Source organism: Halichoeres trimaculatus, unplaced genomic scaffold (genome assembly GCF_033239565.1).
Source record: "Halichoeres trimaculatus isolate MK-OKI-2021-1 unplaced genomic scaffold, fHalTri1.1 fHalTri1_scaffold_23, whole genome shotgun sequence".
NCBI lineage: Eukaryota > Metazoa > Chordata > Actinopteri > Labriformes > Labridae > Halichoeres > Halichoeres trimaculatus.
Window position 1 is genome coordinate 22,712,128 of NW_027437201.1, and position 25,670 is coordinate 22,737,797.

The 25,670-nt window shown below is 39.3% G+C and overlaps 2 protein-coding genes across 2 annotated transcripts in view; both read left to right on the forward strand.

Moving 5' to 3' along the window:
• The first annotated feature begins 822 nt into the window (after positions 1–822).
• Positions 823–5,399, forward strand: LOC141785487 (PI-PLC X domain-containing protein 1-like). The gene is made up of 7 exons (XM_074663827.1): positions 823–1,286; positions 1,405–1,527; positions 3,796–3,920; positions 4,025–4,164; positions 4,679–4,817; positions 4,908–5,091; positions 5,167–5,399. The coding sequence occupies exons 2-7, from the start codon at positions 1,413–1,415 to the stop codon at positions 5,397–5,399; spliced, it is 936 nt and encodes a 311-aa protein (XP_074519928.1). The 5' UTR covers positions 823–1,286; positions 1,405–1,412.
• A 1,512-nt stretch (positions 5,400–6,911) lies between these two features.
• The window catches only part of spata20 (spermatogenesis associated 20), a 31,736-nt gene continuing 12,977 nt past the window's right edge, over positions 6,912–25,670 (forward strand). Inside the window, exons 1-13 of the mRNA XM_074663696.1 lie at positions 6,912–7,220; positions 8,146–8,274; positions 8,362–8,426; positions 8,524–8,678; positions 8,751–8,894; positions 8,978–9,179; positions 9,252–9,382; positions 11,386–11,490; positions 11,716–11,790; positions 12,375–12,587; positions 14,296–14,488; positions 15,070–15,238; positions 21,449–21,657. Of these exons, the coding sequence (XP_074519797.1) occupies positions 7,021–7,220; positions 8,146–8,274; positions 8,362–8,426; positions 8,524–8,678; positions 8,751–8,894; positions 8,978–9,179; positions 9,252–9,382; positions 11,386–11,490; positions 11,716–11,790; positions 12,375–12,587; positions 14,296–14,488; positions 15,070–15,238; positions 21,449–21,657 (1,990 nt within the window). The 5' untranslated portion in view covers positions 6,912–7,020. The remainder of the gene's footprint in view (positions 7,221–8,145; positions 8,275–8,361; positions 8,427–8,523; positions 8,679–8,750; positions 8,895–8,977; positions 9,180–9,251; positions 9,383–11,385; positions 11,491–11,715; positions 11,791–12,374; positions 12,588–14,295; positions 14,489–15,069; positions 15,239–21,448; positions 21,658–25,670) is intronic.

Genomic DNA, 25,670 nt, shown 5'->3' on the forward strand with positions numbered 1-25,670 from the left:
AAGGCGGGAAAATGCTATGTTTATCAAAAACACACACAGATATTATAAAGGGGATGAAACCTTGACAGTGGACGTAAAACGGGCTGCTTTTTACTTTGTAGTTTTTGTGTAGTGGCCTCAACTGCCACCAACTCGTCAAAAACCATATTACACGACTTTTTTGTTGAAATAAAAACACTTTTAGTGCTTTTTACTTCTCTACATCATGATGCAATTTGCAGTAATGGGTTCTTCTTTCAAAGTAAAACTTACATTTTGTCTGCGTAGGCGCCAGAATAAAGATTTTATGTTTGTCGTTCATGTTAAAAATTTACAGGTACACATGTTTTTTTGTGTTTTCACAGTAAAAGTTAGTTTGAAACTGTTTTTATTTCTACATCTGTTTTTTATTTTGAATTACTTAGGAAGTGTGTGTATTTAGGAGGGAACGATAGCCACCTTTTCAGAATTTAGCGACAAGGTTTTTTTGACCTCATAGCTATTTGTGTATTTTTTGTATCTTACCACTTTTAAATGAAACCATTTGTGGAATCTCTAAAGTGTAGAGCTGGCAGATGGTCCTCTTAAGCCCCTCCCACAGGAAGTGGGAGAGCCCATCGAAAGGGGAGGAAGAAGCAGCTTGGACTTTTGATGACGCCAGAAAACTTTTGTTTACAATTTTATCAGTCATTGAAGACAATTAAGTTTTTTCTGTAAATATATTGGATAATTTTATGGTGTTTTTCTGAGTTTGTGAAACATTTATTTTGTCTTACCTTGGTTTCCCCCTCCTGTTAATGTTGGAATAGTCTTTTGTCTATTTAAAGCTCCCACAAGTCTCATTTAGGTTAGGCCTGTTTCGCTTTTTTGAGTTGACCTCTTTTATTTTAGTGTGGGCCCAGGGTTTGTTTATTTTTAGTCATTGACTCATTTTTTGTTGATTTATTTATTTTAGTTTCATTTCAGGATTATGATCTTTTTCCCTTACTTTTGTCCTTTGCCTGGTAACTTACTCCCTTACATTTCAGCCACAGTTCAGTCTGATCAAAAGTCAGTTTTGTTTTCTTTCCTCACTGGATGTCTGAGCTCGCTGAGGAAGTATGAGGAAGTTTCACCGTCATCAAACATTCCTATCATTAAAACCTGTTCTGCGTGAGCTTTCCTCGTACACCCGGCCTTCCTGAGACAAACTGAAGTGTGTACAGGATAAAACTGCCGCCTGTTGAAGGTCAGAGCTGTGTAAGCTTCATGAAAATATCACAGCTTGTCACATCTGAGGTGAGAAAGAAGATCTGAGCTTTGTCAGGGTGAGTCCTGTTTTAACTCCTGACCTTTTGAGTGTCTCATGCTAAATAATCTCACTATGTGAAGCTTCAAACTGAACTGTTCAGATTCCTACAGCTGACTTTGAGTTGCTTTGTGTAGAACTGGAAATGTCAAAGTCAAAACAGAACAACGCCGGAGCAGAAATCACAAACTACTCCGACTGGATGTCACAGCTTCCTCCTCAACTCCACAACGTTCCTCTCTTCAGGCTGGCCATACCAGGTACGAGGCTGAAATAACGACTGCACTAAAACAAGTTAAACTTATTACAGCTCTGTCATAATAAATTGATACTGTCACAGAAAGCACAGTAACAACTATAAATCTCCTCGTCGAGCACTAAAAGCTTTTGGGTTTCACATAGATCTGCTCCGGCCTGATAACATAATCACAGTCATTACTCCAACATGTGGATGCTGAAGGGAGCTTGATTGATTTTCAAGCTTGGTATCTCTTTCCAGCCAAGTCAGGGAGTGTATATAACACCTGTGGTTGTGACTGATGGTTTCAAATTGCTTGACAAAGGTATAAAATCCGTTGTCCTTGCAGTAATTTGATGTAGGCTGGAAAAGCTAAAGGTATTCCAACTCTGATTCTGCTAAAAATGACCAGTAGGAATGTTGTAGAGAGATCAAACCAACATCAAAATGTTTGCCAGCTTACTCCTTTTAGAATGAATGGGAGTAGATGGATCAACTCCACGCAGGCTGCAGCATTTGGGTCTCTAGATAAAAAACTAAAAGTTGTACAGCTTTAACAATGACATGGACCGATTTTTGACAAAATTTACTACAAAATTTTTTTTATTTTTTTACAGTGTTTTGGGGCAAATTGTGCCGTCTATGAGGAGTTTTTTCTAGAACTTTTGTCATTTTCACTCCACACACAGCAGCAGTTGGTGATGATGTGACACACTGATCAGGAGTTCCGTGCAGCTGGTCACGTGACTTACTGAAGGCGGGAAAATGCTATGGTTTTAAAAACACACACAGACATTATAAAGGGATGAAACCTTGACAGTGGACGTAAAACGGGCATGACGGACAGGCGTAAAGGGACCGATCAATGCTGCTTGTTACTTTTTAGTTATTTTACATCCAATGGTATATCCATAATTTTCAGCAAAACATGAACAACAAGACAAGTGATGGTCTGATTTGGGTTCTTTATCATAGGTTTATGAATATCTTTATGTAATTTCAACGAGCCATCCAATGCAGTGTTCCTACATTAATATAAAACAGAGGTCTTTGACGTTCATCTCACATACACACTGTAAGAGCTACAGGACATGACAAAACACAAGTACAAGAAAAGTTAAACTTACAAACCTCTTGAGTTAAATAACAGTTAAAATTTTGCACACATAAGTGCCATAAATGTAAATGCTTTAAATTAGAAATGACTTGATGGGGCTTGGAAACCCCTGAGACAACAAACAAGCTAACAAACAGTCACTGAAGTCACTGTTCGTGTAGTTACCTGAATGTACAGCCACATTGGAGGTACACGTACGTAAACACTGAATGGATGGAGGTAGAAGTGCGCAGCAAAATGAGATTTTAGGACGTCTTATCCGTCAAGAAATGTATAAAAACACATGGGGCACACTAAAACCTGTAGTGGGGGACTCATTCTTGAAAATTTGGACTAATCACAGATTATTGCCTTGGATATCCTGATGGATTTTAGCTAGCAACACGGGGCTAGCTAAACTCAAGTGTTAGCTAGCCACAGTGTTCTTCGTTCTTTGGGCAATTGTTTGCTCTCCTTACCCAAATATATAATAATTTTTGGTGCTCAAAAGCAAATGAAATATTTTTTTCTTGATCTGACTGGTTTCAGATATGCGCTAAAGTATGTAGCGGCTTCCTCGGTTACTTACCTCACAACACAAAGCAACAAACACCACAAAAACAAACACACAAATGGTACCTAATTCTCTGCTTAACGGGCTGTTATCTTGGCGAATGGTTCACCTCAAACATTACCCATGTACCACCTGGCCCGACGTACCTGCCAGCATTGTTTTTATCACATTTCCTGCGCCCTCTCATTAAACTCAGCCTTCAAAATAAAAGCCAGACTATGTTTCATTATGGAAACAAAAGAACAAACAAGGGAATAGAAATAACTATAAAGTAAAACATCACCAGTCATTCCTTTTCATACCAAACAACTAATTGTATATATGTGTATATATATGATTTGAAGAACAGCGATACATATTTAGCCTCTGTTTATCCATTTGTGTGTTTTCAAAGATTGAAATATTTGAGAATTATTTAAAAATATTGAAAAAAATTGCCTCATTAACCAAAAATGTTGTGGGCCCCTGTTGTATCTCCACTGACCCCCTAGGGGCCACGGACCTCCTGTTGAACACCCCTGATCTGTATTGTTGGATATAATTTTTTTTTTCCTCTGGAGTTTAATAAAATATGATGTGTATGTGAGCATCTGTGTGTTTGTGTTTGTTCCTTCCTACAGGCAGCCATGACTCAATGAGCTACAATTTGGACATCAACTCTTCCATCGTTGAGCCTGAACGAGTGAAAAGGTTCAGCAAGATTTATTGTGTCCGTAAAATAGTGCGCAGATGGGCGGTCACACAGGTAACGTCTGCTTTACACATGCCTGCAGCTGATTCGTGTGTGTATGTGTTTATAAAAAAGACACAGATGAAGGACACTGTTTGACTCCTTTGTTTGTAATCCAGGAGGAGACGATCACAAAGCAGCTGGACGCTGGCGTTCGATTCTTCGACATGAGGATTGCTCGAAAGCCAAATGACACAAATCCTACAAGGCTTTTCTTCTACCATGGCCTGTACACGCGGACAGATGTGGAGGTAAAGCTGTGAGCTCTAGAGAAAAAAAAAAAAACACTTTGTGAAATGCTAGTTTGTGTTTCAAAACGCCCTGTGGTGCGGCTCCATCCAGGCCTACAGTGGGTATTTTCTTTGACAGATCCGTCTTTGTTCTCAGGAGAGAGGAGAGCCTGGATGCTGAGCCTCACTCGTCTCTGAGTGGTTGTCAAATCCCTCCTGCAGCCTGTCGAACTTGTCATCATCGTGCACAGCCAGTCAGAGATACTGGTGCATGTTTCTGATACCCTTATTTTCCACGAACATGTTATCTGCCAGCTCTGGGATCTTGGTCTGACACTCCGGGAGATGAAGCTAACGCCTGCGCTTCTCAGTGTTTTTTGCAGAATATTGTTTTTTTCCACCCACCTGCTGCCAGAAAGGTTTTATCTTTCAAAGTTAAAGTGTGAAAAAACATCTGATAAAGATGTTTCATTAGGGGAAATGTTGATTTCATGTGATCTGTGTTGACGCTGCTGTCGTTGTGCACAGACTGCTCTCAGGGAGGGGTGTCTGGGCAGAGAAACACCCCAAAGAGATCCTCATCCTTGCTTTATCCAACTTCAAAAACACAGACAAACAACTTCACATTCATCTCATCAACTTCATCAAGACTCTGTTCAAAGCCAGACTCTTCCCCAGATCGGTATCCTGACCCCCTTTCTTCAAACCAATGATTAAAGTTGCTGCTTTAATCTCCACTTCCTTCTAAACTTTTTCCACCGTATCTCAACAGGAAATCCCTACTTTGAAACGATGCTGGGACAGCGGCAGAAACGTCATCGTTTCATATGATTATTCAATAAATCAACACATTGAATTATGGAGGAAAATGACTTATTATTACGGCAACAGCATGGATCCAACAAAAGTTGAAGCAGAACTTCGCAAAGCTTTGGAAAAGCCAAGACAATCTCACTGTAAGTTCCCTATAAATGGAGAAAGTTGGTGAAATACCATCTCATCATTAAATCATTATCACACATTACCTGCAGGTTTCCTCGTATGTGGCTTGAACCTCACACTTCCAAGCGACGTACGGATCCTCAGGTACATCCTTCGCCTTTGTGACAACTTTGCAAACACCGTACAGAGGAGTCTCCCCAGGCTGCTGCAGTGGGTGAAGGAGCAAGCTGGAAAGACTCCAGTGAATGTCATCGCATCAGACTTGGTGACACGTGACGGCTTTGTCCCCATGATTGTCAGATTAAATTTTTCAAATATCTAAAAGTAGATTCAGCTCTGTGTTTTGTGGAGACTCAATTCTGCCAGTAAAAAAGGAAAAGTTAAAAAAGAAAGTCAAAATAATGAGATGATAAGACATTTTTTATTTATTTATTTTTGTATTATTTTAATTTCATTTTTTTGGCCTGTTCCATTTTTTAAAGTGCCAGTAATGGGCATCCATACAATCACCTCTATCTGTCTGAATCAAGTGTCTGCAAACTGTGGCTCTGGAGCCTCATTCTGCTCTTTGTAGCCTTAAAAAAATATTATATAAATAAAGAATTTTTGTTTTCCTTGAGAAGTGTATTGGTGATTTAATACATTGAAACTTAATCTGATTACAATTAATTAACAATTTGTGAAACTAAAAAAAGCATCTGATCTTGCAAAAAAGATTTCAATTTTTTTTCTTTTTGCAGTTTTTTGGCATTATTTCAATTTTAGAAAAAATACATTTTTTTAAGAGAAGATTAAGCAATTTTTTAAAATTGTTTCAATTTTTTTTTTAAATTCTAGCAAATCCCTGCAAACCATTTAAATTAATGGTATTAATTGTATTTATTTATTCATTTTTTATTATTATTATTATTATTATTATTATTATTATTATTATTATTATACAATTTTTGCACATTTATTAAGGATATATTTTTAAAAAAATATTGTTAAATTTTTTAAATGATTTTTTTTGTGACTTATTGAAATCTCACAAATTATGAAAAATTATAAAGATGTAGCAACTTTTTAAATGGTTGCAAATTTATTTATTTTTTTAATTCAAGCAAATTCCTGCAAACTATTTAAATTAATTTTATTTTACTTTTTTGTTGTTTAATTATTTTGTATTTATTTTATTTTATTATATTTTTTACAATTTTTGCACATTTGTTAAGGATTTGTTTTTTATTTAAAACATTGTCAGTTTTTTAAATGATTTTTTTTGCAACTTATTGAAATCTCACAAATTTCGAAAAATAATAAAATGTATGAATTTTTATTTCAATTTTTTAAGAAGTATTTGCAAATTTATTTAAAATAAAAACTAAGACATCCCATTTACAATTTTATTTATGGAAAAAAAAACCTTTTTGTTTAGTTATAATTTTTTTGACTAGATTTTCACCCATACAATCCATACACATTTTTGCACATTTATTAAGGATCATTTTTTAAAAATTGCAAATTTTTTTAAATGAAATTTTTTTTGCAAAATTTATGAAATGTATGACATCATAATTGTTTCATTTTTTTAAAGAAGTATTTGCAAATTTATGAAAAATAAAAACCAAGTCATCACATTCACAATTTTATTTACACAAAAAACTTCTTGTTTAGTTAATTATTCACTAGATTTTCACTATTCACAGAATTTATACACTTGTTGTCTTTGTTGTGAAAATAAAGTACGTTTTTGTTGCTCCTTGACTTTAATAAAAGTAGAGGTTGCAGACCTTGGATGTTCAAATCAATCAATCTACTGTCAGCTGTTCTGATTACTTCCCCGCCACCACGTGTCAGCTAGTGATACTGCAGTTAAGTGTTTACCTCATGCCTGGCTCGTGTCAACATGTAGGATAACATTAGCATTGTAACGAATTGAGCTCCACAGTTGGTGGATTAGGATGTTTAGGCTGGCATGGCGTCGGTCGCTGTCCAAAAGTAGCTGCGTGGAGCATGCGAGACTTCCCACGGTGGTTTCTTCCAGAGCACGCCCAGCACAGCAGAACACAGGGGCTAACTTCTTCACCTCACCCGGACTAACTGCCCATCCACCAAGCTCCAGGTCCCCACTGCTACAACTCCGGTCGGCCTACTTCGTCAGGTAAAGCCACCATGAGGTTGCTAGTGCTAAGGCTAGTGTTAGAGGTGCGTCACTGTTGTAGAAAGCAAAATAAAAGCACAAAACAGAAAAATAAAAACACTTGCTCTGTCAGGTGTACCCTTGCCTGTCACATGGGGGTTTCTGTGATGATAGAGGACGTACTCCTGCTGCACCGGTAACGTGAGCAGAGCGGAGCGAAACCCCGTTGGAAAATCATTAAAATCATCATACCGCTGTCAGTACATGCTAAAGATGGCATTACCTTATAAGTAAAGCTATTTCATTAAAACTTGAAAACTTTGTTTTCAATTCGGCATCAATAATAAGCCACCAATAAGCTGTTCAGCGCACAAATCTGTCAATTTATGTCAAAGGGGTGTTCAGTAACTCCACGACTTCCCCCATACACCAGCGCAAGTAAACATCGATCTAACGGCTTTGTTAGCTGTTTAGCGTCCATAACAAAAAGTGAATTTATAATTTTATTTAGCCGAACTGTAGAAAATAGTCTAAAATGGCAGAAACAGAAGCCAAAATTTTTAAGTTGCATGTAAGTTTTTGTCAACAACAAGAATCGCATAAAATGACGGAGTTTTCTAATGAAGTTTTGCAGCTATCGTAGCTAACTGCTACAACCTTTTACAGCCACTGCAGGGGGAGAAAACGGCTAAAACCACGCTGCAAAAGTACTTATTTATTCACATTAGGTAGAAAGATGGACACACTTTTTTAATTATTACCATTAAATTTGTTATTTTTTTTCAATTATATATTGTATAGTATTAAACTGAAAGACAACAAATCAGCAACTGCTTTGATCAATAGAAAATAACAGAAATAAAATTATAATAAAATGCAATTTATGGATTGGAAAATTTCTCAGTTTTTTTCCTTGTAAATAAATTATTGATACGTTTTTGTGCAGCTCACCTGTCTTTATGAGCATGGCGTCAGGAGGTGAAAGCTCATCCTCCACCCCCCACAAACACACCAACAGGTTAGCGAAGGAGATGTCACCCTACCTGCTGCAGCATGCACACAACCCTGTTGACTGGTGAGTGGCCATTAAGGAGATATATGCATGCACTATCTCTGAAAGTTACTGCACAGGCATCCTGAGGTGATTTCGTGTCTCATGTAGGTACCCGTGGGGACAGGATGCGTTCGACAAAGCAAAGGCTGAGGATAAACCGATCTTTTTATCAGGTAAGAAGCCTCTCTGATGGCGTCCATGCTTAATTGAGCTCCTCTAAATGTGAAACGACGTGCATCTGAGTTTTGCAAACCTTTCTGGGACCTGTAGTTGGATATTCAACGTGCCACTGGTGCCATGTGATGGAGAGGGAGTCTTTTGAGGATGAAGAAATTGGCAAAATTCTGAGCGACAACTTTGTCTGCATCAAGTTAGACCGTGAGGAGAGACCTGATGTGGACAAGGTCTACATGACCTTTGTACAGGTGTGTGACAGGTTATCATTTATTGAACCATCGTAGTGCTGGCTCACAGCTTTTCTTATGTTGTGTTCACAGGCAACAAGTGGAGGTGGAGGTTGGCCCATGAGCGTGTGGTTGACCCCTGACCTTCGACCTTTCATTGGAGGCACCTACTTCCCTCCCAGAGACCACAGAGGACGACCCGGGCTTAAAACCGTCCTGAACAGAATAATGGATCAGGTTTGGGAGCACTTTGCCTACAGCATGTCTTTGAGTTTTAAAAATGAATTCGACAAAATTCAAGCATGACTTCTGATCCTCAGTGGCAGAATAACCGAGCTGCTCTGGAGTCCAGCGGAGAGAGGATCCTTGAAGCTTTAAAGAAAGGCACAGCCATCGATGCAAGCCCAGGAGAGAGCCCTCCGCTGGCTCCAGATATCGCCAAGCGCTGCTTCCAACAGCTGGCGCATTCCTACGAAGAGGAGTACGGTGGCTTCAGAGAGGCGCCGAAGTTCCCTTCACCAGGTACACTCAGCAAGACGCACAGTTTACGTCACTTCATAACCCGTAGAGTGACTCATATCTGACTGTTCACAGTGAATCTGATGTTCCTCATGACCTACTGGTCTGTGAATCGATCCACCTCTGAGGGAGTGGAGGCTCTTCAGATGGCCTTACACACGCTCCGTATGATGGCGCTGGGAGGGATCCACGACCACGTTTCCCAGGTCTGTACATGTCTGAACTGACAAGTAGCTTAAAGACAACTTTGAGGCTCTGAAAATTAACACCTTACACTGCTTTCATAATGTGTTAATTCATTAAGAAAAATTATAGTCCCCATAATCAATGACTGCAATTGTGGAAAAAGGTAAATATTGCAGTAAAAAATAGTAACAGAAACGCCAACATTTCGAAAAAGAATCTCAAATTTCAACAAAAAGTTTTCACTAACTCATGAGTTGTTTTTTCAGAAGTTTCAATATTGAAGTTAATCGCAAGAGTGCAATGCTAACACCCTTTTCCTTAAAAACATGTCACCTTGTCATAGCAACACACCCCACCTCACTAGGGATGGGTACCTGACACATTTGAAACAATACAGTACTAATATTGTTACAAGTATCCATTTTTTTTAAATAAAAAATGTCAAAGTTTTTCAATTTAAAATATTTATTCATCAATATACAAACTTGAAATGCTGTGTTCATGTCCAGTATGGAAAATCTCCTACTCTCCCACTCCCTCACAGTCACAAGGATGCATTCAGGGACCTAAACATGGAACCGTTTTAAATTCCGTCAGTACCGATAGGGAACCTAATTTGGTACCCATCCCTATCCCTCACCTCCTTATACGTGACCACGTCCACACACACAGACTCCGGTGGTCATACTGTAACAGCTCAGCTGTTAGTTCTGTGTCCAGTGCAGATGTTGGTGTTTCTGAGTGTCAGTGAAGGCATCAGGAAGGCTGTGAGCGGCTCAGAGGCTGTGTCTCAATTCGGGGGCTGCAGCCTATGGAGGACACGGTCCTCGTAGCCTGCGTAGACCACAAAGGCTGAACTGAACTGAGACGGTCTGGTCTACGAAGCATTTCCTGTTTATCACCCTCGACATCACACAGCGCCACCTTCACTGTCAGGCTTACATTATTTTTCACACTCATATTTTTTTTGACTTGGCTTCATTATTATTATAAGTCTTTTTCTTCCTCTTCTTCTTCTTATTTTCTTTATTCATAGAGTACAGAACCATCATTTACATGAGAGTTAAGAAACATTTTCAACATCTGAACAAGCGCTGGGGAGATGATAAATAAAAAAAGGATTATATACAAAATGCTGAAATAATTGAATGCATTTTTTTAATTACCTGTGAAAAATAATATAAAGAAATAAAATAGAGAAGCAACAATGAAAAGATTTATAAATAACTAATTTTCCTCAGTATATTAATTAAAAAGAGCCCAACAACATATTTTTACACAGTAAAACAAAATCTTCTTTAAAGTTTTAGAAATACAATCACATAGTTGTTGCTAAAAATCCTTCACATCTGAATAAAACAGGACTCTTTCTGGAGTTCAGCTGTGTCCATCACATCGGTGTTCACATGCAATGGATCTTGGGATACGTGAAGCTACGAAGGATTCACCGAATCTGTCCTTCGTGGCCCCCGAAAAGGACGCCGGATTTGGAGGAGCCTTTGAATTAGAACGGCCTTCGACACACCGCTGTAACGCAATTGGTCTACAACTTCAGCCTTCGTAGGCTGCAGCCCCTGAATTGGGACACAGTCTTAGTCAGGCATCGGCAGAATTAACATCAACATCAACGCAATTCTAGTCGTAACGGAAACACCAGCAAGGCCCATTTTTTCTTTAGCCAACCCTCAGAAATATTGCTTTCATTTTGCAAAAAGGTACAATAGAAAAGAATTGAATATCCTTTTATTGATCCTCCATGGGGGAAATTTTTTAGCCACATTAGTTCACAGGAAAAGTGCAATAAATGCAATAAAAATAAGAATATGAAGTTAGAAATATAAAGAAACATAGAAACAAACAAGATAAGTACAAAGATCAGGACTTGAATCATCAATCAGTGGAAACAGAGTGAACGTTTGCCAGAGAAATGTGGTTTCAGTTATAAAGTGATTGTTTCTAACAGGCTGCTGTGTGTAGAGTGTGAAATCATGCGTTGTAACATGTTTACGTCGTTCCTCTGCAGGGTTTTCATCGTTACTCCACAGACTCCTCCTGGCACGTCCCCCACTTTGAGAAGATGCTGTACGATCAGGCTCAGCTGGCTGTGGCTTACATTAACGCCTCCCAGGTGTGTGTGTTACAAGTGATCATCTCTGTGAACGTAGTGATAAGTATGTGACCTTAATGCAGCTTACACGGCGTCCCTTCATTATCCTCTCTGCCTGATTTAATTTGACACTTCACTTTTTGTTTACATCTTATTTATATGATTTCTTGGGTCAAAAATGTGCAGGATTGTCTCAAATAGTTTTGTTTACTCTCATTTTAAAGCAGAGTTTTTCTGCTTTTCCAGGTTTCAGGAGAGCAGATCTTTGCAGATGTAGCTAAAGACATCCTGCTGTACGTCTCCAGGGACCTGAGTGACGAGGTAAATAACCCACAGCGTGTCTCATCAGCTTAACAATCACATGATGTTATCTTGTCATCAGGATGCACATTAGGCTGAGTATTGATGTGTTTTCTTTTCTTTAATTGCACTGTTGGCAAACTACAGTAATTATAAACGGGGTTATATGAGGAGTGGCCTGCAGCCATAATGTCTGTATTTGCTGCTGACAAAGCACCAGCAGTAGCCATTAATTCCTGCAGGAGATAATAAGTGTGTGTTCGGCTGTGTGTGTGTGTGTTCATGCATCCTGGAGGGCAGCGGGCAGGGCGCTGCTGACAAATAGCCTCTTACACCCGGTGCTCCCCGCTCAGGGTCGATCCTTTTTCCTCTGTGATTTATACAAGAACAGCAAAAAAAGGCTCACAATTAAAATAACAATGGTTGTAATTGAAATCATCTTTAAGATTTATTAGTTAATTATACACTAATGAGTTACCAGCACAAAAGTAGTTTACTGGAGAGTAATTATTTCTTTTCTGCTGGAGTAAAGAGCTTCCAGTGTTACAATTCAGGACGTTTTTCGATCTTATATTTGAGTTTTCTGTCGTCTGTGTCTGAAACAGTCCGGAGGCTTCTACAGCGCAGAGGATGCAGACTCCATCCCAGCGTCAGGTGGGACTGAAAAGCGTGAAGGAGCTTTCTGTGTGTGGTCTGCTTCAGAGGTTCGGGAGTTGTTGCACGATGTGGTGGAGGGGGCGACCGGATCTGCCACGCAGGCCGATATCTTCATGCACCACTACGGGGTGAAGGAGCAGGGCAACGTAGCTCCAGAGCAGGTATCTCAGATTATTTCTACCCCAGCTTAATCCAAAGTTCAGCTTCAAGTGCAAAGTTAAAGGAGCTGCGAAGAGTTTCTGAGGTTGATCAGGTTGAGATTGACCGGATTGACTTACGGTACATCTGAGTCTCTATGACAGGGGTGTTCAACCTGCGGCTCTTTGACTCCTTTGCAGTGGCTCCTTGTAGCTTTAAAAAATATTATTGAAACAAAGAATTTTAATTATAAGATCAGATAACTACATCTACAAAAAGTCAAATCTGGAAGAAAATACAGATTTTAATTCTGTGTGGATGGATTCATTTAACTGCCTGCTTAATAAAAATGCTTAATATGTGGCAAGAAAAATGATAAGGAACATTATCAATATTTGCTATCGAATTCTAGCGTTCTTTCAAAATTTTGAAAATTTAATAAATTTAAATGTTTCTAAAATTTTCGCAAATTTTCAAAATTTTAGAATTGTTAAAATTTTGCATTTTTCGCACATTTTTGTACATTTCTGGTAAATTTTTTGCAGTTTTTAAAAAAAAAAAATATATGTATACGTTATCAAATTCAAGCATTCTTCCAAAGTTTAGGGAATGTATTAAATTTTCAAAGTTTGTGAAATTCTTGTTAATTTTTAACATTTTGAAATTGTTCAAAATTTTGCATTTTTCATATATTTTTTGTATATTTCTGGCATTTTTTTTTTGCAGTTTTTGCAATATGTATACATGTATATGTTCTCATATTCAAGCATTTTTTCAAAATTTTGAATATTTATTAAATTGTAAATGTTTGTAAAATTCTTGTTAATTTTTTTTTAAATTGTAAAATTGTTGGAAATGTTGTACATTTTTCGTACATTTCTGTCAGATTTTTGCAGTTTTTAAGTTATTTTTTAATTCTTTGCAAATTTTTGAAATCTCCAATTTTTTTCTTAAATTTAGGCAAATTTATTAAAAATAGAAAATTTACCAATCCCATGTACAATTTCATAAATAAAAAAAAACCTTCCCTTTAGATGATGATTCATTAGATTTTAACTATGTATAGAATTTTATTTTTTGCCTTTATTGTGAAAATAAAGTAGATTTTGTGGCTGCAGAATGACCTTTATCCAGGTTAGCTAAAGAAAAATGGCTCTTACGTAAGTATGGTTGTAGACCTCTGCTCTATGCCTGATGAAGTTTCGATTTCTTTATGATTTCTGTGATTAATTTTGTAGTGATGCTGGAGACTGGAGCCTAACTGTCAGACAGAAAAAGGACAGAAGAGCAGAAGAAAGAGAAACAGGAGAGAGATAGAGCACGAGCTAAAGGCCAAAACGGCTAAACTGTTTGTGCTAATGTTGATTCCAACCCACAGTCAGCAGTTATTCTGCAGTGGTCTGTTCTTGTCAGGTTTCAAACTGTATCGCTAAACTGATAAATTTCTTACCTTGTTGCGTTGTTCCCAGTAAAAAGTTGACTTGAGTTGTGCGGAGACTCCGGGCCAGAAGGTGGCGAGGCAGCCCAATTAAAACAGATCCTCCTCACAGCATCACTAAGTGTACTGCCAAAAAGACTAAAAGTCAGGAACATTAAATCCAGATAATTTATCATCCTAAGACAGCTTTTTAAATCCCAGAGCTGCTCCACAAAGACATTAACATTTCATATTTTGCTCTAAGTGAATTTTAGTGGACACCATCTTATTAACTGTACCATAAATGTTCCCAGGACCCCCACGGGGAGCTGCAGGGCCAGAATGTGCTGATCGTCCGTTACTCTGTGGAATTAACTGCGGCTCATTTTGGCATCAGCATTGAGAAAGTTCAAGAAGTCCTGGCTTCTGCAAGGGCCAAAATGGCCGAGGTGAGGAAGAGTCGGCCCCGACCGCACCTGGACACGAAGATGTTGGCGTCCTGGAACGGTAAAGTCTGAAACAGTTTTATATCCACCTGTTTGTTTGTGATCTAACGACTTTAGCTGATAGTTTTTCACCCTGCGTGCTCCAGAGCTGTCGTCTCAGGTCTCATTTGCATGAAGTGAAGGGATGCACACCTTTAGAGCATGCTTTATGAACCAGACTGTGCTTTTTTAGCTCTTTGCTCAGGTTTGGAGGGCACACTCCCTTTATGAATAACATCCGGAGTGTTTTAGTGATGTAATGAGGCTCTGCCATCCTGAAAACTGACCAATTAGATGCAACCTCCTCCTCGTCTTTTAATGAAAAACCATCTCTGTTAATCATCTGCCCTCCACCGCGATGCTTTGAAGCCAGGCCGTGCTCTTGCCTGGCTTTGATAGACTGCATGAAAGAGGAGTGAAGGGTAAAAGGACTGAGAGCAGAGAGGGATGAGAGAAGGAAAATGAAACTTCAAAGAGGAAACAAAATAAGCTGAGACCTTGGTGTAACTTTGCGCTCACACATCAGGAAGAGGAGATGATACGTGATGAGTAATGATCCTTTAAAACTGAAACTCTTCTTCCTCTGTGTTTACGTTCCCTCAGGTCTGATGCTCTCAGCCTTCGCTCGTGTGGGGGCCGTGCTCGGGGACAAAGCCCTGCTGGACAGAGGGGTAAAGGCAGGAAACTTCCTGAAGGAGCACCTGTGGGACGCCGAGCGACAGACGATCCTACGATCCTGTTACCGTGGAGACCAGATGGAGGTTCAGCAGATGTAAGTAGAGAGCAGACGTTGGGCTCGATATTTTTCATCTGTCACAAAAGCGACTCAAATACATCTCGTTACATTAATCATGCAGGAGAATCAGATTGCTTATTGGGCAGAAAGAGAAAATAATAGAAAAATTACACCGACCCTGCTGTCTAGAGCTTTGTAAAGTAATAAAAAATCGTATATTTTTTTAATTAAACTGAAAAAATCTCAAAACTATTTCCAAGATAAGTTTCAAATCAAGATTTTTGCCCCTTTCTGTATTCAGAGCTGAAACTTTTTTCCTTGGATGCGTAGATTTAAAGTGGATGCTCGTTTTGGCGTAATCGAGGTCTTTTGCCTCTGACGCCGACTTCTAGTGTCTGTTTTGTTTTTGTGAAAGCTGAAGCCTCGTTCTGCTGCTAAACTACAGACTGGACTGACCACTGCTGCTATAATCAGCGTTTTAAAGTCTGAAAACATTTCACCCAGTCAAGTAATGAACGGTCGGCGCCACTTTTATGGTACAGCCACACCAGATGTGAATTTGCATCGAGATTACATACAAAGTCAAAGCAGAGACGCATTTGGACACCGGTTTGCCCCGGACGGCTTGTTGGATGCGGTGTGTTGGATGCGGTGTGTTGGATGCGATGTGTTGGATGCGATGTGTTGGATGCGGTGTGTTGGACAAGGCGTGTTTGGAGCGTCGGTGCGTTTGGAGCGCCAGACGCCTCTATGCTCGAGTTGAAAATATTGAATATTCAACACGAATTCACGTGAGGCTGTGCAGCGCTGACATTCCCCCAGAAACCGCCACCTGCTCCGACTCCAACTCCGCCAGAAGATGGAGGAGAAAACAATCCGTGCGGTGTGTCATCATCCAGAGTTATACGATACGACATGTGTACTCTACAAAGAGCAGAAAAAAGGAGCTGAGGAGACAGGTTTTGAAGGTAAGTTCTGTAAACATTCATTCCCAGCTGGATTTGCCTGCACGGGTCATCACTGAGTCCGACTGTGTTTTCCTCAGTGGAGTTTTGAGCCTGAAAGAGAGGAGGGAGGAGCGGGGCAGGGGCAGAGAAAAGATGGAGGTTCTCTGTGCTCCTCTCTTTCCTCCACCCCTTCATTTTCCCCAGGGAGACCTCCGGGAACATGGGTCGGGGGTGGAGGATGAGGTCTCAGGGAACAGCCAGGCAGGGCCAGTGGAGGTGGATTACCAGGGAGAGGCAGCAGGCCTTGATGGTGATCTCCAAAGCTTTCACACACTCTCCTGTCATGATGAAACCTCAGCTCATTGTTTTTCAGCTGCTCTTTTGGTCTTTGAATGAACGGGCTCTCTACTCCGCCTGCACAGTGACGTGCGTTCGCCTCTCAGCTTGTTAAGATAGTCCAGCGTCCAGACTCGGGCCTTGGAAAGACAGGTTTCCTGTCCCTGCCAGAATCGGCTTCACTGGGAGGAAACCCTGGAGCACGTGGTCCTGATGTACAGGAGAGGATGCTCCCCAACGCGTCACCTTCATAGATCTTAAGCACGTCTCGTCAGCAACAACTCCAGACAACAACACTGCAACATAATACCTAGTTAATTATGCACCCTCGCCACCAACTGGACAGGGGGTGAACTGCAGGTGCTGTATGTCATTACTGAACGGTTTTCCGACTTCAGATTTTTCCGTCATTGCTCAAAAATTCTTTCACAGATGGAGAATAATCGGGTAACGTGACCTCTTCCCTAACGTTTCTTTTGAGGAGCTGTCAGCACCAAGCTCTTCGCTATTATTTTTTTTATTCTTTGGCTTTTAACTCCAGCGAGACTTAGTTTCTTTGCCTGGTTTTATTCTCTTTTATTTTCTTTTATTCCCTTTTACTTGCTTTTTATTTGCTTTTTATTGTTTTTACAATGTTTTTCTTTTATTTGTCTTTTTTTTACTTATCTGTTTTTATCATTTCATTTGATCTACCTGTACAGCACTTTGTCTACAGCTGTGGTTGTTTTTAAAAGTGCTCTATAAATAAAGCTGGTATGGTATGGTAGGTCTTGTTGCGTTTCAGCCTCTCATTTACACGGTAACAGCGTTTTAGTCGACTTAAAATGCTATCTTTTGAACAGCCTCCATTAGGGGTGGGAGAAAAAAAAATCAATACATGATATTTTAGGATTTTTTTGTTTGACAATTTCAATATTGGGATTATTTGTCTAAAAAAATTGTAATCAAATCAGAGTTCTTCATTTCAATCTTTGTTTATAAACTGGATTGGAATAAAGTTACCACTTTCCTCCAGCAGGGGGCGAAATGTTTCTGTCTGACTCACATGATCATGTGCATTTTATAGGAAATCATCATTTAACTTTTTCGCATGGTCTGTTGATAAAAAAGCAAAGTTAAAATCACAAAAATCGTAAATATCGAAGAATTAAAATCGAATCGGCAACCCAAAAAATGTAAAAAAATGGAATTATGAGAATAGCATATTGTGCATCACCTCCACCAATACACCAGAGGATCGGCCCAACTCTACTTCAGAGGAGATCTACCAAAAGCTGCTTCTGGACGAGACAGTTACAGCGCCATCTACAGGCCTGGCATGCTCACTACAGCGTTTTCAGTCTCTCAGCGTTTCTGTGCAAACACAGATTTTCTTCTCTGGGTTTTGGGGTGAAACATTGTTGTGTAAACGGGGCCTGATTCTACCTGAAGCCCTGATCTGAAAACATCATAAATCAGCACAGAGTTGTTCATTAATCCCTCTGATGATCTGGCGGCAGCATCACCTCCTCGTTTGGTTGGAAAGCGTAAACAAATGCAGTCACAGCCCCATGAACACGCGGTGTTGTTGTTGATCGTTGGCTCCTTCTCCAGGTGTCCTCGTTCTGTTGGCTGCCTCCTGCCCTACATACTGCAGATGAGTGAGAGCGAAAAGCCTCAGAATAAGCAGAAAAAAAGGACGCCATGACACCGCCAACACACATGATGAAATGCACACAGTGTTAAACACACACTCACATGTATGCCTAAAGACCCTTGCCCTGTTTCCCGCTTCCTGCTCATTCGTAATTGTCCAATTTGGTACGGTGTCAGCATGGAGGATGCCGGCCCAGGGCCTTTCTTCAAGCCTGCTTTAAGTGCCACACATGAGTAAATCACTTGTAGGCCATGCAGGAGTTTACCAGAAAGAATCGTAGGAGCTGGGACTAACTGGGTTAATAGGCTGTGGAGGTGTTGAGGAGCTGATGCTGGAGTTTTCTGTGGCCTTTGCGTGGCACTGAATAAATGATTGTAGCATCTGTGTCTCCAGGGAGCACAGTTTGGCCTGGTAATGGAAACACTGAGACACAAGTTCTCAGCCGGACACGAGGGATAATACTCACCTCACCTGATTTATGGATTATGTTATTTCATGTGGAGTGAATGGAGCGATTAGACGGCTCACCTGTCTGCATTCGTTTCTACGGGAACTAGTGGCACAGAAAGTATGAAAGGCTGGATCCACAAAAAGCTCTTTAACCCCTTTTCCACCAAACTGGTACTAGTGCTTGGTTGGTTCTCTGTGGTAGCTGTGGCTGGCTTGGTTTTCTGGTCGGTCACCAAACACGGAAGTCCTTATTCAACTTCTTAAGCTTGTTCAGGAGCTGCTCGATGCTGCAGTTGTGGCTGGCAATCTTCTGGAGCTTCTCGAAAAACCGGTTTGGTCCACGAGGCTGTGTCCAGCTTAACTTGGACCTTTTTGGAGGACCACAGAGCAGGAAAACACTGGGTCTCCTCTTCTGTCCACTGCTGTTTCTGCTTAGCATCCATTAGGGATGGGAATGAGGTACTTTTATAGTTACCGGCTGATTCAGTCAATAGTACCTGGTACTGTTTCACGTAAAATTGAAAGGTACCATGTTTTGGTACCTAAATGCATCCTTGTGACTGTGAGGGAAGAGTGGGTGATTTTCCATGCTGAACATGAACACAGCATTACAAGGTTATATATTGAAGAATAAATATGTTTAATTGAAAAAATGTGAGATTTCATCATGAAGAAAATAGACACTCTTCACCACATTAACACAAAAATTAAAAAATCAAAAATTGTTACCGTTGAGTACCCATACCGATCGCCAGGTACCGGGAATCTGTACCGTATCATTTCAGATGTAAAAGGTACCCATCCCTAGCGTCCATGTCTAACTCTTTAGACCAAACTCCTAAAACCAACGCGCCGGTCGCTTGGCAGCTTTAAAGGTAGTTGTTTTCAACTGCATCACGATCGTCAGATAACGCCGCCCCCTGACGTAGTCGGAGCTTGCTCTGGCCCAGGAATTAGTTGGTGCTTGCTAAGCTGCAGTTTTTTAGTTCCTGGAGCCAGAGCTTTGTAAACACAAAGAACTGGTGCCAAGTCAAGTACTGGCCTGGAACTAGCACTGAAAAAGCACTGGTGGAAAAGGGGAATTAGTTTACTGGTTTGTTCCCAGTTGCCTCTCAAAGCTTTAAGAAGGCCAAACCAACAATCTAAAAAAACATCACTGAAAACTGTAATAACTGGGGCTGGACAATTATGGCAAATATTTTGATAGATATTGAAATCATGATTAATAAACACGGTTGGTCATAATCTCAAAACTTGGGTAATTAACAACTCAAAAGAACAATCGAAAATAAATAAGTTTCTGGAATCCTGGGTTGCTTTCGGTACTGGTGGGTCACATGTCCTTAGCTAGCATAAATATAACAGCCCCCGTTATGGAGGGATATGGAGTGGCACTGTAAAGAGCGTCCTTAATGGATGACTGTGTTGTTGTCGTTGTGGCGCTGGCTGAAGCTGAAAGCTAGCACTTTTTTTGGCTCTTTTGGTCCTTCAAAACTTGATCAAAGACCACTTTGTGGTTGAACTTTAAGTGGTTAAAAAAATTGATCGTGTTGCCTTGGGGAGCGGACATGACAGCCTGACAAATTTTGCAAGTAATGTCTGACAACTTGAAGCCAAAATGCTTCCAGATGACTGAAATAGTCCTATCTTTCTTGTCAACTAAAGGCCCTTTCTGCTATGTTTGTAAACTGCTTTCTTAACGTGTTGCTGATCGACAAACGCTTGCTGCTGCTGCGCACACAACACAGGTGCATTCATGGTGCTTTGGCAGCGTAGGAAATTACATACATGCCAAGCCGTGCGGCACATTAATCGTTTTTCTTTGCTTATACTGTTTTTATGATGCTGAGTGACCAAAATCAAAATCAAGATTAAAATTTAGTTAATCGTCCAGCCCTAGAAATAACTGTCAAATTCAGTTTTGACTCTAGTTTCTCGGCAGGAATGCATCAATGTGGCAGCGTTAAGCTGTTGGGCTAAGTTATTTGCAGGTTACCTTGGCTCTAAAACTCAGCTGTTGCGTTACAGGGCAACATGACAAGCTGTGTGGGAGCTAAAGGAGTCGATCCTGGCTGTGCCAAATGAGCTGGTGCCTAAAGAGCCTGAATTCCCACCACTTTAGGTATTCATGGTGAGGCCGTTTACCTGAGAAGGATCTGAACGCTGCTCTGTTTGGTCGGATGGATTACAGACTTTGACATTATGTTGGTTTTTTTAGCCACACCACCTGAGCTACAAACTCCATCTGAAGCTAGCGCTCCTAGCCAGGTCACTTTTTTGCATTTTCACATCAGAGAGTTACAGCAGCGTCCTCGTGCAGCTGCAGCATCACTCTCTGCCATGAAGAGTTTTCTAGATCCATAACTGGACTGGATGTGATATTTATCTGCTGACGGTGTTTCTTCTTTTGTAGCATTATATATGGATTTTTTTCGTGTACCCTTGTCATAGGAGAGCCACGTCCAGCTCACGCACATGAGAGCGTTATTAGGAGGCTATTACTGAGCTGTCAGTGAGCAGCAGATAGAGATGGAGACTGTTTTATCTTTGTTCCCAGAGAAATCTGTGTTTGAAGGTGTGGATGAAAGGGCGTCTGGGGTCCTGATAGCTTTCACATTTTTTACGTCTGTGTGTCAGTGAAGCCCTCTTGAGGTCTTGAGTTGAGTTGTCATGTATGGCTGGAGTCAGCTCAGAGAGATGACAGGCTGAGTGTGAGGGGAAGGTATTGGCAGCGTTGTGATGCATTTGACGTCACGTAGATCTGGGAATCAGAAACCCTGGGTAAACATGAACAAAGTTATTGGATAAACTGGAGAATCACACACTGTTCACACCTAAACATCATCTTCATCAACCCTGTCTGCCTGTTCCCTCCAGATCTCCTCCGATATCCGGCTTCCTTGATGACTATTCCTTCATCATCTGTGGGTTACTGGACCTGTACGAGGCCACGCTGCAGACGGAGTGGTTGGAGTGGGCGGAGGAGCTGCAGCTCAGGCAGGATGTGCTCTTCTTTGATGAACAGGGTGGAGGCTACTTCTGCAGCAATCCCAGTGACAACACTGTGCTCCTGCAGCTCAAAGAGGGTAAGGGACGCTCCCGTAAGAAATAAAAAGATTTCATTAATGTTTGTTCTGGATGTTTCCACTGTGAAAACTAAAAAGTTGGCTGTTTGAGACCAACGCTTACATTTTTACATGACCAGTGTTTGGATATTTTAGGCTGTATTGAGATACAGGATTTATACCCCACTAATATGACTAATGTACAGTGTACTGTATCTTTACAATAAAGACAAAAAAAGGTATAAAATTCTAAACAAAGTAAAAATCCAGTAGTAATTATCAAAACCAGAAGTTTTTTTTGTGTTATTAAAATTGTACGTGTGATGTCTTAGTTTTTTATTTATAATGAATTTTGCAAATATTTAAGAAAAGGGAGGAAAATTTGTGATGTCATAAATGTCCTAAATTTGCAAAATTTATGAAATTTCAATAAGTTGCAAAATTCCCCAAATTTTGAAAGTTCACAAATGAGGTAAATAAACAAGAAAGATCAAGTGTGCGAAAATTTGCAAAAAAAATGCAAGAATTCCAAAAACATTAAAATTTTAGAAAATTAGCAAAAATTTCATACATTTGAAAAAATTAAATTAAAATTTGTAATTTTGAATTTGGCTTATTTTTTTTTAGATATAAAATTTTATAAAATTTTATATTCAATAATTGGAATTTAAATCATTCTCAACAATTTGCAGGAATGCAAAAATTATGAAATTTGCCAAAATTAAAAAATTAAGCAAAAACTTAAAGAAAATCAGAATATGAATTCTGTTATTGAAATATGTAAAAAAATCGAAATTTTATTGACCTTCTCTTTAGTGAGCATTCAAAAAGAAGAGAATCAAGTGAAACAGAAAAACATTTTTTTTTTAAACCAGACTGCTTCCCTTATAAACGTTCAATTAATAAAAACAAATGATTACTAGGTGGATTTTCTTTCTGTGAACTTTAAAAATCAAAGAAACTAGCTAAATAATTGTCACTGAGGTCTAGGGATGGGTATCGAAAACTGCTTCCTGTTGAGAATGGGTAAGAAACATTTCAATCCATCGTTCGTCTTTGCGCTTAACATTTCCCTTATAGATTATTTGGACCTTATGTTGACTAGTCTGCTCCATCTATCTTAGCTTAGCAGTTAGCTAACAGTTTCCCATGAAAAGTCTGATTCTTAGCTGGATGAATTGAACACAGAAAGAAATGACCAACACACATTCATCATGGTGTTCATCTCCTTATTTACCAAAACAATATTAAAATGGCATTAGCTTGATGCTAATGTATATTGGAAATTGCATTGACATGCTGGCGGTTAACATACATCAGTAAAACTTTGGTTTTGCAACAGAATTTCAACTTTCATCCCAGAAACATATCACAGTTAGTCCCTCCAAATGTTGAAATACTCACAGGTAAATGACTACGGCAAGGTTCCAAACATCTTAAAGCGTTGTTATTACCACTTCCAGACACTAGATGGTGTGATAACATTAAAAAACAGTACATCAGCGTCACGAGACGTGGGATTTTAACTTATAACTATTTATACACGTCCTGAGACATCCAGATCCAGTGACCAATTTCATATTTATTCACTTATAAACTCAATAAATTGTTGTTGACCCCGAAAAGTGGGAAATGTCTAAAGCATCCTTATTTATTCATCAAAAGAGTATGGACAACGGCATCTCATTTTTGAATTAAGGACTATCCTGAAGAGATAAAGAGATGAAAGAAGCAGATGTGATCAACAAGTCAGAGCAGATGGTGCTTTGACCTGTCGGTCAGTTTTCCTTGTGATTCACTTTCCTGTGTTTCAGTGCACACCTTTATGTGTGTGTGTGGTTATATTTCACTGCAGGACTGTAACACCAGACGTTATTTTATTACTGAATAAAGCGTAGCATAACAGCTCCTCATGCGTGAGTATGAGTGTGTGTCCCCGTGCCATCACACCTGCAGCAGTGTGTGTGTTTATCAGAGCTGACAGGTTTGTCATCTGTAAACATAAACTGTGCCTTTGTGGTCGCAGCGCTGTGCAGGGTTGAAGCCCATTAGTGACGCTACAGCCAGCACAGTGTGGACGCCGGTCCCAGCAGCACGGCCTGTCACTACGAGACAGATTACTCTGCCATCAGCTCCGCCACTCGGCCCTGGGTGGATTTGTTTATGAGGAGTAAGGTTTAGATAATACGCAGCGTGTTTGATGAGATCATTTATTTTAATGTGGAGAAAGTTTCAGTTTTGTTTTTGTGCTCAGAAGCTGATGGACTTTCATGTCCTTGTGTCTCTTCATGCATGTGGGGGAGGCATGTATTTATCTTAAGGCTAATGAATCTCTAGTTTGGCGTCAAGGCGTCTGCAAACGTTACTTTCATAAGAGACATTTTGCCTCAGCTTATTTGGATTAAAGTCATTCAGCGGCCAGTGTACTGTATCTTTACAATAAAGACTAAAAAGTGTAAACATTCTAAAGAAAGTAAAAATCCAGTCGTAATTATCAAAACCAGAAGTTTTTTGTGTTATTAAAATTGTACATGTGATGTCTTCTTTTTTTGTCTATGATAAATTTGCAAATATTTTTAAAAATTGGAGAAAAAAATCTGGTGTCAAAAATGGCCTTATTTTGCAAAATTTATGAAATTGAACCATGTTGCAAAATTCAGAAAATTTTGAAAAAAAAAACAGAAAAACAAAGAAGAATAAGTGTGCAAAATTCAAAAATTTTAGAAATAAAAAAAAAAGAAAAAAAAAATCCCAAAATATTACATTTTCAGAAGGCTTGCAAAAAAATTCATGAATTTAAAAAAATGTAATAAAATATTGCCTTATTTTTTTGAAAAACGGTAAAATTGCAAAAATGTTGAATTCACAAAATGGAATTCAAAAAATACTCAACAGTTGGCAGAAATGCAAAAATTATGAAATCTGGCACATTTAAAACATTTGCAAAATCTTATAAAAAAATTGTAATATAAATGTTTTAATTTAAAAATGTAAAAAGAAAATGAAATTCAAACAATGTTCAAAAATTGCAGAAATCTAAAAAAAAATTTGAATGTTAAAACTGAAAATTTTAAACAAAATTGTAATTTTTAAAAGTGGACTTTTTTTTTTATTATTATTTTTTTTTACAAAATTGAAATTTAATAGTTTTAATGATTTTTTCAATTTTTAACTTATTCTTAAATCTTAGTTCATTTATTGATAATATTGCTCAACTCGCCTTGTTTTCTTTTTTTAAATCTCCGTTTTCTCTCGAATTAGTCTTTTTGTAGATGTAGTTATCTTCCCAGGGCTGTAAAACTTGAGGTTAGCCACAGGTGCATGGAAAGTTGGTGGGCTGTTGATGTTGTAGGAGGTGAAGTAGAGCGGTGGCAGGCTTTATTGACAGATGGGATGAAGATTTAGTTCAACTAAATGTTACCACAGGATTTTATTTAGTGTCAGTGTCTTTAATCATCAATACCCTCTGGAAGAAAAATAAAAACTCTTTATCTTAATAAAAAAAAATAAAGCTTCAAGGGGCCACTGCAAAGGAGTCAGAGAGCCGCAGGTTGAAAACCTTTGCTGTAGTTGAATTTCTCCATGTAAGGAGGCCGGGGCAGAACACACACACACACACACACACACACACACACACACACACACACACAACTGTGTGTTCATGCCTATTCACAGGCACAGGTATCAGAAGTGAAAAGCAGACACACTCTGAGGTCATAGGTCATGAGAAGATCACGTCGGGCTCTCATTGGACACTGATAAGAGATAAGGACCAATCACTTAACATTTCTTACACATGAGGTCATCTGTTTGTCCAATCACATCACACCACAGGCCGAGGTGGTTGTGTATTAGGGGGAAGTCACGTGAAGGTGAAGAGTCTGTTTTTCATCTTCTGTCTCGTTCTGATTGGGTTACACGCTTGATTCTGATTGGTCGATAATCTGTAGCAGTGCTGTGTTAATTCTCGTCAATCTGAGCAGAGTTCTTCCTTTTAAGGCAAAAACTTTGGGCTTAAATTACCCAAGCCTAAC